We start from the raw sequence: 13,532 nt of genomic DNA, 5'->3' as shown, positions 1-13,532 counted from the left end.
AAAAAATGGTTCCAGACGCCTACATTTGTTTTCATCTATCAGGGCAGTAAACTCTTAACACAAATCCACCTGAAAGCATCTGAGCTTCATTAAACCTTCAAACATGTCAATCATAAATCAGTGAGGTACAGTTACAGAGTTGCATCATCTTAGTCCTACAGCAAGCAAAGAGGGTTTGATCAATCTAAAACAGAGCAGATTCTTTAACAAGGAAATATCACTTGATTCAAGAATATTGCGTGAAACAGTAATGCCCAGTGGAAACAACTGACATTTAGGTGCCTTTAATCAAATGATAAAAATAAAAATAGTGCTCAGTTAAATTACTTCTTAAGAGGAATGATTTTCTAGTGGGTGCTCTGAGGACAAAAAAAACAACAACACAGCAATTGGCAAGCTAATTACACAGGCTCCTTATAGAGGAAAGGAAATGCAGCAGTGACGCTGCCTGGCTTCTGTAGTATTCAGGATACAGTCCAAGTTATGGGATTAGCACCACACTGAGAATGGATTATGTTGTGAATAAAACATGCTACTTGAGCAACCATACACCAATCCTACAGTGTGCGTGTAACCAAAAATTGTAACCTGATTATTTGCACAGCGCGTGAGAAAAAACACGCATCTGTGACTCAAATTTTAAAAAAAAGGAATAAACCTGCAATATTCTCCTTTTGTTGTGCACCTATTCCTCAACACATCCATCTCAGCAAGAAAACTCATAATATTACAAATTGTTATATTTGAATGTAAAGCCTGTTTAACTGTGAGCTAAATCTGAATACTGAGATCAGGTTACAACCACATTTAAGGGAGGAATAAAATATAAAACACAATCATGATTTACTTTTCTTTCAAATTACTTAATGTCACCTGTGAAGATATAATATGATTTATGAATGAATGATGTCCTCCAAATCACAATTACTTTTTTAAACCTATTGGAGAAGTGCCTTTTAATCTCTGAGAGAGAGAGAGAGAGAGAGAGTGCAGAGTGTGCAAAAAGTGTCCTTGGTCAGCCAAAACCTTCTCTAATCAGAACCTGCCAGTTTCCTCTCTCTGCTCTCCAGAGATCCACATCAGCACCAGTAGGTGGCACTAAGTACCTTCCCAGCGCCAGCCAAATTCTGCAGCAAGATCAACAGCCCTATTATAGAGCAGTTCACATTGATTACAGACCATCACCCCTCTCTCTCTCTCTTAAGTAGGATAGACACTGATTTCATCCTGCCAGTTTCAACCTGAGCTGACCAACAGCTGATCCACTAGTCTGCATGAAGAAACAGAATGAAAGCACAGAACATACTGGAGTGATGTTGATGTCTGTTATTTTCTCTGATGTGGATAACACTTAGCTAATGTGATGATCATGGGCCAAAATTATGTTGCTCTCACACAGTCAGAGCCCTGAATAAAAATCATACCCCTAGAAAGATGGCAGCTTCACAGAGACACCCAGTGAAACAAAATGATTGAACTGATGGGCTTTCAGGGACTGAATGACTCTAAAGACCTTAATTAAGAGTCAGCTGTAGTTTATCTAATGCACCGAATTCAAAAGACCTATAAAATAAATGATGCAGACATGGAGAAAAAACAATAAACAGTTTAGCCATACAAGTGCATTTGCATTTTTGAAAAAGCAACTGCGTTTATTCCCAATTTTTCTATCGAGGCCATTTCTAAAGGTCAACTTTAAAAGCCATGACTGTTAAAAGACAAATAATGGGTGGAGCATAACTGTAAAGCCCTATGATGTACTACACCATCACTGGCAACAAAACACAATTCTCGTCTCACTGAAGCAACAGTTTGTCAGAGCTAGATAAAGATAAATCTATACTCCAGACAGAATTGATTGTACTTTTTGTCCTAATACTATGTGGCTAAATGCTTGCCAGCTGACCTGCTGTCCCTGAAGTATTTCCTGTATCCTCATATCATTTGATTTCCTTTAAAACGTCCCAGAGTGGAAAAGGTAAACGTCTCTCAAAGGGTTTAGTCGGATTCAAGTGACATTGGCTGGCTGTATCATTGGGCATTGATACAAAGTGACCCATAAACACCAACATCCACACATATACACTTTCTCTCTAGGCTTTGTAATGAGTCACTAACAAAAAAATAATGTGCAAAACCACATCAAGGGAAAAGAAAAATGTTTTTAAAATGACCTGACCATATCTGTATTATACTGATCTCTCACATTATAATCACACATTATCAGTTTAAATGGAATCACTGAACATGTGCTTTGTGAAAAACTGTACAGGACAACAGGATCTCACTGTGACCACAGTTATTTTCATAACATCCGCCATGCAGGATGCGTTAAACAAATCAGGCCTTCATGTGAAAAATGCTCTATATCTAGCTCTGCTCAGCCATGATGAGGTGCATCTTTCCACACCAATGTATTACGACAGCAGCAGTCATGTCATTATATTCCTTTATGTGTCAGTGTGCTTCATGTTGGCAAGCCAACGGGGAAAGAATCGGAGAGCAGTGTGAGTTGAGTTAGGATGAATCTATATTACCTTTGTAAGAAAACTGAATTTGCTACATTATCTTATCTGTTGTGTTTGACCTGAATGTCAGTAATAGAAGAATGGGATGGGCTTGGATCGGGTTAAAGTTAATCTACTCTTGTGGTTGATCATATCGCACTTTCCTGTGCTCTTATCTAAAACAAAACAAAAATCCTTTTAACCTCACTTTTCTTCTAGTGACGTAGTAATAAAGCAATGACCCCGTCCTTTTGCCTTTCTACTGCTGCAGGTCATTTTGACAGTTTAGGAATCTCCTCTTAATCCACAGTTTTACGCATTATAGATTGCTCTAGGCATCAGTTAAGTGTTTAACATGAAAATGTTGTGAATCACTAAAAGTATACCCTTTTTGCAAAGTATAATCAATAATATTAGTGGACCAAGTCCCTCAGCTATAGCTGAGCCTCTCGCTGTAGAGTTAGAGAAACATTTATGTTCGCCTTGAACAAACTGAACCTCACTGAGGAATTAAACAAACTTCTACATACACCCGAAAATGATGGATGTCTCACAGTCAATCGAACACTAAACCAAATACCCAGAGACAGACACACTAACACACAAAAGGGCAAAGCTATTCAGAAGCCAAAGTAATGAGTGAACACACAAACCTAACCATAATCAACACATTCCTGGATATAACCTCTGACTCACAGTTTGTCACTAGGTATATTAAGAATATCAAAACTGAAAGAGAAATGCAGTTCTGTTGCCCATCATCCATTAAACAAACAAAATATCTTAGACCAAACTTTTGGGATACTTATGTTGTTGAGTGTCGTACTGTTGAAGCAAAACCCCTAGAAAACTAAAATCAGTACAGCCACATCTTAAGGTGCCCATTTGTATTGGAACATTTTCAGTTGGCAGTTTTTTAAAGCGAGTGGACTGCAGTAAAAATTGGCAGGCATGAAAGTTCTACTCTAAATCAGTCTTAAAGCTGCTCAGACCCACTTTCTTATGTAACTACCAAGTTAACTGAATACTAGGCTTTATTGAAAGAAAAGGTGGAAGTGGATAAATGGCTCCCCTTTGCAAATATTACCCCAACTCACAGTCCACACTACCCCAGTATCAACAACCGTTGTTCAGTCCCTGTTGCTCTTTCTCTGGATGGACACTGTGGCTTTTCAACTGATTACAATGACTTCCTAAGAAAACTCAAGGACACACAGAGTTCCCCTTGAGTTTAGAATGCTTACGTCTATTTAACTTTTGGCAAAACTTAAGATTGTGATCCGCCAATAACAGGACCCAAAGAATTCTGCAATGAAATATTAAAGCATTATTATTTTTGTGTGGCCTTATTAAGCATTTTTAAACATGTTTACAACTTCAGTTTCAGTTAGGGATGCACCAATACCAATATCGGATATCAGGCCAATACTGACTCAAATGGCTGGATCGGGTATCGGTGACTGAATTGGGCCAATCTGTTCAATTCAAATCTATGTACAGGAATTTAAATTCCTGTTTAAGTTTTGACGAATTTGTTGCTGAATTAATTCAAATTACACTTGAGTTGTAATTTCTGTGACTGGTATCATATTAATGTTAAATAACAATTCAGTAAATGTATACCTACTTATTTTATGGTTGCTTACTGTTTTACAAAGGCCTGGCCTAAAAGGAAAGCAATATTTTAGTGAGGCCGGTTGTTGCCTTATGTGATTAGGCATCAAACCACTTATTGTATAAGGTGTGATGCCATTATTGAGGGGAAATCTACGCTACAGAGGACAACAATTCTTTAATCAGTACAGAGCTGCAGATAACGGTCAGGATATTTTGTTTTGTAAGATGTCTGCCAACTAGGCTAATTTGAAAACTAAATTAGGTATCATTTCAAAATCTTGAGTGGGTTTTAGGTACAATGGGTCACCTTCATAATCAAACAAAACACCCCAATCATTAACTGAGATAATAGGAAGCACACATGATAATATGCAGTGCATCCAATGCACACCCATGCTCCCATATTTATCTTAATGGGATGCAGCAACATTTATGACTCAGACTTTTGTGACAGCTTCATCCATTCTACGGAGAAGCTCATATGCAAATATTCAATATCCACTCACCACTGAGGAAGTGGGGTCTACATTGAGTTGCAAATGATCTATTTGATTAGCATGAGGAGTAGGAAACACATCCCACAGCCTTTGGTCACAATGTGTTTTGTATGGAAAGAATGGCCAGAGCCCACCTGTGCCATATTGCTGCTGTCCGTCTGTCTGTCTCTGTCTGCCTGGGTTTGTCCTTGTTATCATCTTGTGAATTGGACCCAATCACAAAAACTGTCATAACTCAGTTGCTAGGTTATTAAATTTCAAGAGAGTCAGGGTTGTAGGTGTGAGAAAGATACAATAAGTAGCTGACACGGAGGCTTTGCTTGGGCTCTTATAGAACAAAAGTACATATTCAGGCAAACTCATCCTTTTACTCAAATAATACAAACTATTCATTTCTTGAGGATCAACAATAGCAAGCCATTGTTGGATGTCGTCTGTAATTTGACCACCCTCCCTACACATATACATACACATATCCTCTCCTACGCTGAGCCACCGCTTTAGTCTGACTCGACTCAGTGCTGATTAATCTATGTAGGAGGGCAGCCTTAAGAGTCAGAAAGCTAATTCCCTGGCTCCATCTTTTAATTTAAAAAGGTTGATCCAGCTCTACCTGTTATCTCGTTACTCTGCCACAACTTTGGCCTTTGTTTTTCATTTTATATAGATATCATTGACAATATGAGTCATTTATCAGTCTACACTGTCGTGCTTTACCTTGTTTACAATAAAACTCAGGGGCTCAGACTAGTTATTGTATGCGTGTGTATGCGTGTGTATGCGTGTGCATGCGTGTGCATGCGTGTGTATGCGTGTGCTGCATCTTATTTGTACATGCATGTGCTTGAGAGTGTGTGCATGAGACTGTAATGAGTCTCATGCACACACACTCATGCACACATAAAATGTAGAACGCTGGAGGGTAACACAATGTCACAGTGCAGAGTTCCCATCCTGCAGTACACAGGCTGTTCTCATATTTTGGATTCGTCCTCCAAAAGCTTTTTTAAGGGAATAATTAGAGAGGCTAAGAGGTTCAGGGGATGGAAGAAATCAGGGAGAAAGAGACAAAATAGGTAATGTTATCCCTGGATGACATACTGAGGAGTGAAGGAAGGAAAAGGGGACCCAATTGTTGGGATTACTGAGGGCAATGACTGGCGAAAGCACATGGTTGTGACCTTGCTGGAGAAATAATATAGACAAGTTATACAGAATGATTGACAGGCAAAGACGGGCTTAATCAAAACAGAGTAAAAAGGTTGCTTTTGGTCAAGTTACAGTAGAGCTGGCTGTTGAATTTTGTGCTGAAAGGCTTAGCTGATATCTGAAAATAAATGAACGGTAATAATCAGTGTGAAGATTTGCAGCTTTGCTCTATTCTTTCAATATAAACTGATAATCTGTGGCGTTTCAAGAGGGAGAGGAAGAAGGAAAAAGCTCACTTTGAGATTCAAACATTTTTTATGTTATCAGAATTTTATAAGATAATAACATCATAGACCTGAAGCCATGGCAGGAAGCCAACTTCCCCCCAAAGTTTTGTGTTTTTGTTTTTAACCGCCCGTCTCTTGACTCTTGCTTTAATTTTCTCTTTCCTTCACTTTGAACTCATGCAGTCACACTATCAGTTCTTGATTAACATCCATGGATTTGTTTACTGCATAACAGTTCCATGGCTAAAACAAAGCGTAGAGGCAGAGCATTTGAAACAAGAAGTTCCTCCAGTTATTTGAAAAACGATCTTTAAAAAAGAAAAACATTGGAAGAATCTGACAAGGCACTGAAATGCCCAGAAGCACAAAACAATTAATTAAATGATAACTGAAAAAAAGGCTATGTTATTCAATGTTTTGCCAGGGTAATAAGCAGAAATCAATGAAAAAAATGTGCTGTCAGGTCACTAGTTTAAAGCACGGCTAACAGATCATCAATACAAAGAGTGAACAAAGTTGACGCAAAGGGATTGGGCATACACAACCAAGCTCTTAGGAAACAACAACTGAGCCACTATTCCCACTCCTTAAACTAAAATTTAAACTAAATTAGCTGCTAACATTTTGCACTTGTCCACGGGTGAAACAACTCGATTCCTCTATCACAGGTACTTTACAGATGCCCATGGCAGAGAAACGGGCACACTCCGCTGCGTGGGAGGCAGACACGAGCCACTACAAGACACTTAATCACAAAGTGAGAGCAAAAACCCATCACCACCCCAAATGGTGTCAGTCATACTTTCACCAATGTGAAAATGTTTTTTTTTTTTTCCTTCTTCATAGCAGCTTCGCGGTGAGCATCAATCATGTGCTCGTCATTGCGTGTAAGCTCATCAGTGTTACAACCCTCCCCCTGGGCTGTAATGAATCCCAATTTAAGCTGCCATCAGTACACTTCCAGAACGAGGCCACAGGCTGTTTCCAAGTGGCCGTGATGCTGTTCTCACAACCCAAATAACAGACACGTGTTCCTGCAGGACATCTAAACATGGTTCATTTCACACTGACTGCATTATCAAAAGAGGACAATTACAAAAATCATCCGAAAGTTCAAGCATGGTATGCAACATGTGATTAATTGTATTTAAATAAGGCATTAGAGATAGACAAATCATGATTTTACATTGACTAAATATATGCCAGATCACTGACCAATTATTTATTCAGACACTACAGTATTTAACAGCTAAAAACTTAAGCAATAGACTAACTCAGTGGTTTAAAAAGGGATGAATGAAGCACTTATACAGGCCAAGTTCTTCGAAAAACAGCTGTATTACCTCCAAACATTACCATTCACCCTGTCCGATCGACATGAATGAAATACCCACTACACATATTTTACATCAGATATATTTAGCATTAGGCTTTGAGTGTATATTCTCTGTCAAAGTACCCCATCAGCTGAGCAGAAGAAAGGAAGTAGGGAGGCATTGAATGAGAACTGGAAGCAAGGTACTGAATCTCAGAGTAACAGCACAAAATACTGAAACTGAATAAATATTTATCTTTCTTTAAGAGAAATGTGATAATACACTGCATGTGGTCCAAACTAATGGCATATTTATTGGGAAAGTACAATTGCTCAGAAAAGTAATATTTGGGTTCTCTATGATTAAACATGGAGACAAACATTCAACTACACTGATTGGAGATCTAAGGAAAGGTGACAATTCACATTCCACAATGCAAATACCTGGACAGAGACGTCAAAGTTAGTAGTACGGCCATATTTAAAAGGTGTAACAGTAGAGGCTGGGCAACCGGTCCGGACAGTTGTTAGCTGCAGAATCAGCCAGAACCAATAGTTGATGGTAACCTAAGCGAAGTTTCCTTCACCTCTAAACGGCGTGGATTTCCTGCTAAATTCCTCGTTAGCATACATAGGAAAGCAGTAGTAACGGTAGAGAAAGCAGTTGTTAGCTGAGGAAAAATAATGGGGTGGAATAAATGTCTGTCAAATTTCAATTTCAGACACATAACTCACTTTCATTTATTGTTTATCATTATAAAATGTTATATTTTATTTTTCACTGAGTTTTATTTATTTATTTTATTTCTATTCTATTTTGTTAAAGAGGCCAAAGTAAAACTCAGCCAAATTTGGCTGAAATAGCCTCAAGTAAGAAAAACAGCCGCAGAGAAGAAACCTGCTCTTCTCTCATTTTGTTTGTTCTTTGTTGTTGCAAAATCAGGGCATCCAAAATAAAGCAAATAAAACCTATTAGCCAAAAATAGAAGAAGAGACTAAAAAGGGATAATACCTATAAATATGAAATTTACAATAAAAGAGACAAAATGAGGAAGAACATGATTAATACATCAACGTTATAACGTTATATCTGTAAGATGACTCTTATCATTCTCTATTTCAACAGGTGCTTTCCTCTATCATGTTTCAGCCTTCAAACTATAGGCTACAGAAATGCACACACATTCAAATCTAACATCCCTGAATTGCGTGAATTGAGTGAAATGTGCTTATAGTTTTTCTTGATGCAGTTAATAATGAAATAACTTTAAGAATTTGGCATTAATCCCTTCCACCACTTACTTTCCAAATCAAACTGCGAAATGGTACTTGCTTGTTATGTTCCATATATTCTTATCATTAAATTGTGGCTTGGAGCTTTATGCGCCCATTTTAGTAATGAGAAGTTGTATACACTCACCTAATGCTGGATTTGTGGATTGACTGTAAGTGTGTGACTTTGAGTTACAATCCTTTTGGTTGAGGAGAGTGTTTAGGCAGCACATAAATGCATTGTCACTACTATATGTGCAAATAAATGCAATGAATTTGCATGCTCAAAAATGCACACACAGCAACTGTAGACCGTTTTAGCTAGATTGCCTGTCTTTGAGTTGTGATGTTGAGTGTTTATGTCACTGACTTCTTTGTAATACTGAGTTACAATCCTTTTGGTTGAGGAGAGTGTTTAGGCAGCACATAAATGCATTGTCACTACTATATGTGCAAATAAATGCAATGAATTTGCATGCTCAAAAATGCACACACAGCAACTGTAGACCGTTTTAGCGGGTGCTGTCTTTGAGTTGTTTTACCCCAGGTATTAAAAAAGCATGTCTAATCTAATCTTCTCTAATCCCCTCTCTCATCTTAATCTTATTTTATCACACGTCACATCATCATCTCTCATCTTATTTTAGTTGACCTCATCTTATCTCCTCATCAACCCTAATTACTTTCAACCCTGTCTGATCTTTCTTCATCCCATTTATTACCTCTTGTCACCCATCATATTAGCCATATTTTCTTAATTGTTCTACCTCTCTTCACTAGACTAAGATCATACTATATATCATGCATACAGTCATGCCAACAACAAATGACCATCACTGATTGTACTAAAACTCGAAAAGATGGTGCTGTCACTGTCAGTAGTGTTTACCCTCTAACAAATGCCAAACAGAACCTTCAGTAAACATGGCAACAACAGCACGTAACTAATGGCTCAGACTGAATGTCAGACTTTATTTGGCAAAGTGAGATCCGCGTATTATGAAACTGACCTGTTAAGTGCTGTGATGAAGCTACAGGATCAGTTTCAATGAAGTCATTAATAGACGCTTTCTTCACCTCTTCAGCGAAGTGCACTGCACTAGATATTTAATGGATAAGACATCTTTGGGCCTAAGTTCAGTGGGGAGAAGTGTATACTACTCATATGCTTAATCACTTTGAGACAGCGGTCTGGATGATGCTCAGAAAAGCAGGTCTGGAAACCTTCAAGAGTGGTTTGAGAATAACAGCTGCCACTGAAACATAATGCACTTATGGGTACTCATACTGTATCTGTATTATTTCTATTAACAGCACTGTTAAATATCAGAAAAGTCTGTCTGAAATGACATGGTACTATTGAATTGGACTACTACTATCAAGGGAACAATGCGTGGATCCAGACATGACCTTAGAGACTGTTTACTTGTATTACTCTCATCAGACAGCATTTCCCATATGATTGTAAAGGTTTTCTCTCAGACCCAGTGCTCTATGGTATTTTTGTGAATGAAGCATAGCCTACTCTAGCTAACAAATCCCTTTGATAGGATACTGTTCCTCTTAGTGCACCCTGACTCAGCATGTTAAGCTGTGTGGAAATATATCTGCTATTAGTCTCTAACTCTGCTGGTGGCGTACCTGCAAACTGGCCACTTTTCGTGAAAAGGAACCATAAGATGAACCGTTGAACCGATCAAGCGTGGGCCGGTTGCAACCCCTATGTACTGGCAAGGACACTGTGATAGATGGACTGTGAAGATAAGAGACAGACCCTATAACCAACTGGGAAGAAAAGCATGTGAGCAGGCAAAAGGATGCTGGCATCAGAGCCCATAGCCTAGAAGAAATCCTATCAAGGAGTCTATAATTTGCACAGCCAGGGTAATAACATAGGGTGATTGTGATGGTGACATGATAACAAACCAAGCAGATTGTGATGTATGCTTGTTGTGGTGATGATCACACAGGGACACACTGTGTGGTATTGGTAGTCATATGGCTTAGTACTATCCTAGAAAGCTATAGGACAATGTAAGGAAAGCATTGGACCAGCAAATTGATGAGTACATCACATGATACGGGCCGTGAGCACGTCGCAGCACCACCACCATGAAACCTGTCTTCTTTATTTCATTTGCAGGGCTAGAGATGTTTGATAGAAACAGATATTCTTTACTCACAGAATCACTGGCGTTTTTACGCAGCTGCTCCTCTCCTCCCAGCAGCTCGGCCGGGTCCACCACCAGCTTCTCAAAGCACGCCGAGCCCAGAGAAGAGCTCTTCTGCTGGTACAGGACCAGCTGGGATACTGGGAGCTTTGGGCTTCCATGTGCAGTCAGCTCTGGTTTGCTCCCAGTGGCTCCAGAAGCTGCTCCCAGAGGATGGAGAGGCTGCGCGCTGGTGCCGGGGACCTGGTCTCCACCTTGGGACTTCTTATCTCCTCCAAAAGGTGCCGACGGAGAGCTGCACAGATTGGGCTGAGACGACGAAAACACCCGGTCCAACTGTTTCTTTTTCCTCTTAAACATCCATAACCCAGATTCCTTTTTGCTGCCCTCCGCGCCGCCGGCTCCCCGACGCTCCGATCCCAGTTTAGGACTCAGCCAAGGCTTGGTTTTCTCCTGGAAATTCTTCCACATCCTCCTTTGGTAGGACAGAGACTCTTGTCCTTTGGTGGTACCCTCATCCTTGGGTGATTTCTGCTCCATGGTGCCTGTGCAGCAGCCGGCCAGCCTGAGCACACTCTGAATATTGGAAGGATGTCACAGTTAGGCTGCTTCAGCTCAGGAGCACTTTCACTGATGATCAGTTTAGAGAGCCAAGAAGGAGAGATGAGGAAGATGAGGAAGGGGGTGTTAAGTCTCCAACGAACCTTGCAGAATGCTTATGCAGGCAGCACCGTGCATTTTATGTCACACACTGTGCAGCAGGCTTGTAGGACTGCAAGCATCAGCCTCATCTATTTTGTCAGCTCAGTGGTGAAGAAGACATGCAGCAACTTCTGCAGGAATACCCAAAGATGCTTGTTAAATGCTCGGCTTGGTTGTTGCCTCTGCTCTCTCCAATGTGCTTTACAAGAGTTAAGCCAACTTCCCCATTCATTGTTTTATTCAAATGAAGGACGAAGGATGCACCACGCCTCCCTCTGGCCATCCATGTCACTAGCCTCATGTTATAAAGATAAATATCAAATAAACTAACATAAAGTACATTTTACATTTTTTTATCTATTTTAACCATTAAAACTATTACAGTACCTTCATATTTCCACCTTCCTTAGTTCCTGTGGGTCACTAATTCAATTCTAAAATCAATCTGTGTCCAAGAGGTAGATAAGTTTTATTCACCCCCACTGATGGGATGGAAATACAATTGGGACCCACGAGCAACCTTTGTCGCACCATCTGTATGCTGGTGATTGCATAACGCAACCCCCAAAAATGCCCCGTGGAGATGTTTATGATTCAACTGTGGATCCTCTGTCATCCCCATCTGATTGTGCCCACTGATTTTCAGCCTCTAGATTAATTCTTTCTTAGCAGTGACCTCGGTAAATATAGAGCTGACAGTGAGTCAAAAACAAACGTTGTCCTCTTTGGTTTGGTGTGGATGTTCTCCCGCTCTGGATGTCTTCTCTCTGTCAAATAGGTCAGGCTTCAGTGAATGTTATCACCCACACGCAGCAGCGAAACAGGCAGCGCTGAACTCCCTCCTCTCCTTTTGGATGCTGTGCTGCTGCTGTGCAAATAACAACTCATCTTCGCCTCTGGTCCTTTGCTTCAGTGGTTGCCTGTTCCATCCCCCCTGGTTAACACTGTGCCCACTATCCGGTAAACAAACACGCAGACAATAATTACAAGAATGAATACCTCTCTTATCTAACTCCCTGTAGCACTTGTGGTCACAAAAGAAGAGGTCACAGAATGACCTTTTATCTACAAAGACTGATGAAAAATCACTTCTTAGAGGAATGTTATAACTGGATGGACCTCATCCCACCACACAGAGAGGAACTGAGAGTCCAAAGACTTGTATGCTGCTTGCATGGACATTTAATCATATGAGACGCTTTGGGAGATATAACCTTGGTATCACTTGTAGGAGTGATGATGAAGGTGTGATGGGATGACAAAGCCTTCTGTTTCACGCTATTGGCCTTAACCCTCTAATAATGAGAAAATGACAATCAGCCTTTAATATCGTGTGGTGATTCATGGCAACACTGACCATTAGAGAAGAATACTTCATTTAACTCTGACATCTATGAGTAATTAGGATATACAACAAACATGAGATGACAATCCAATGACAAGTTTTGTTGTAGGGATCTATTTTGTTGATATCGCATCCATCCTACATAAAAACACTTTAATTACAACCAGGAGGGCACTGGCAACAGCACAGTGGACTGCTCTGAACCCCTCTCTTAGTTTAGCAGCTGGTAATATGAGCCTTGAGCCAAACAATCCCTTTCAGCCACCATCAGCTTTCTGGATAACTGATGAGTCTGCAGTGAGCAGGCCTTTCCAATTAATTAACCTGATTCTGTTGATAGAAAGCTAATTCACAGAGTGTGTGAATGTGCACGTGCACACCATTAAGAAACACAGACACAGTGACTAATACTGCGTGTAATTCAGTGGCACTACTAGAACATCACGCTGTATGATAATGTAGGTCAGGTCCTGGTTAAATGAAACATAATAACGCAATTTTCACTGAGTCATGCCTCTCGTAACATTCAGTCAGAGGAAAGCTCAGTGTTCAATGGATAGCTAGTTATACTGTGTGAAATGAAACCGCAGAGGGAAAGGATACTGAGCTCATTTGGCCAATATTCCCTTACCGCCTGTGCCCAGTTCACATAATCACGTATTTTATTTTC

At 39.9% G+C, this 13,532-nt stretch overlaps 1 protein-coding gene across 1 annotated transcript in view; it reads right to left on the bottom strand.

Moving 5' to 3' along the window:
- mctp1a (multiple C2 domains, transmembrane 1a) overlaps nt 1–11,355 on the bottom strand; it is a 125,387-nt gene extending 114,032 nt beyond the window's left edge. Inside the window, exon 1 of the mRNA XM_054610540.1 lies at nt 10,828–11,355. Within this exon, the coding sequence (XP_054466515.1) occupies nt 10,828–11,355 (528 nt within the window). The remainder of the gene's footprint in view (nt 1–10,827) is intronic.
- Between the last annotated feature and the right edge of the window lie 2,177 nt (nt 11,356–13,532).

The sequence above is a fragment of the Anoplopoma fimbria genome, chromosome 13 (genome assembly GCF_027596085.1).
Source record: "Anoplopoma fimbria isolate UVic2021 breed Golden Eagle Sablefish chromosome 13, Afim_UVic_2022, whole genome shotgun sequence".
In the NCBI taxonomy this organism is placed as follows: domain Eukaryota; kingdom Metazoa; phylum Chordata; class Actinopteri; order Perciformes; family Anoplopomatidae; genus Anoplopoma; species Anoplopoma fimbria.
The sequence above is the reverse complement of the archived record's forward strand: the minus strand, read 5'-3'. Positions and strand labels throughout refer to the sequence as shown.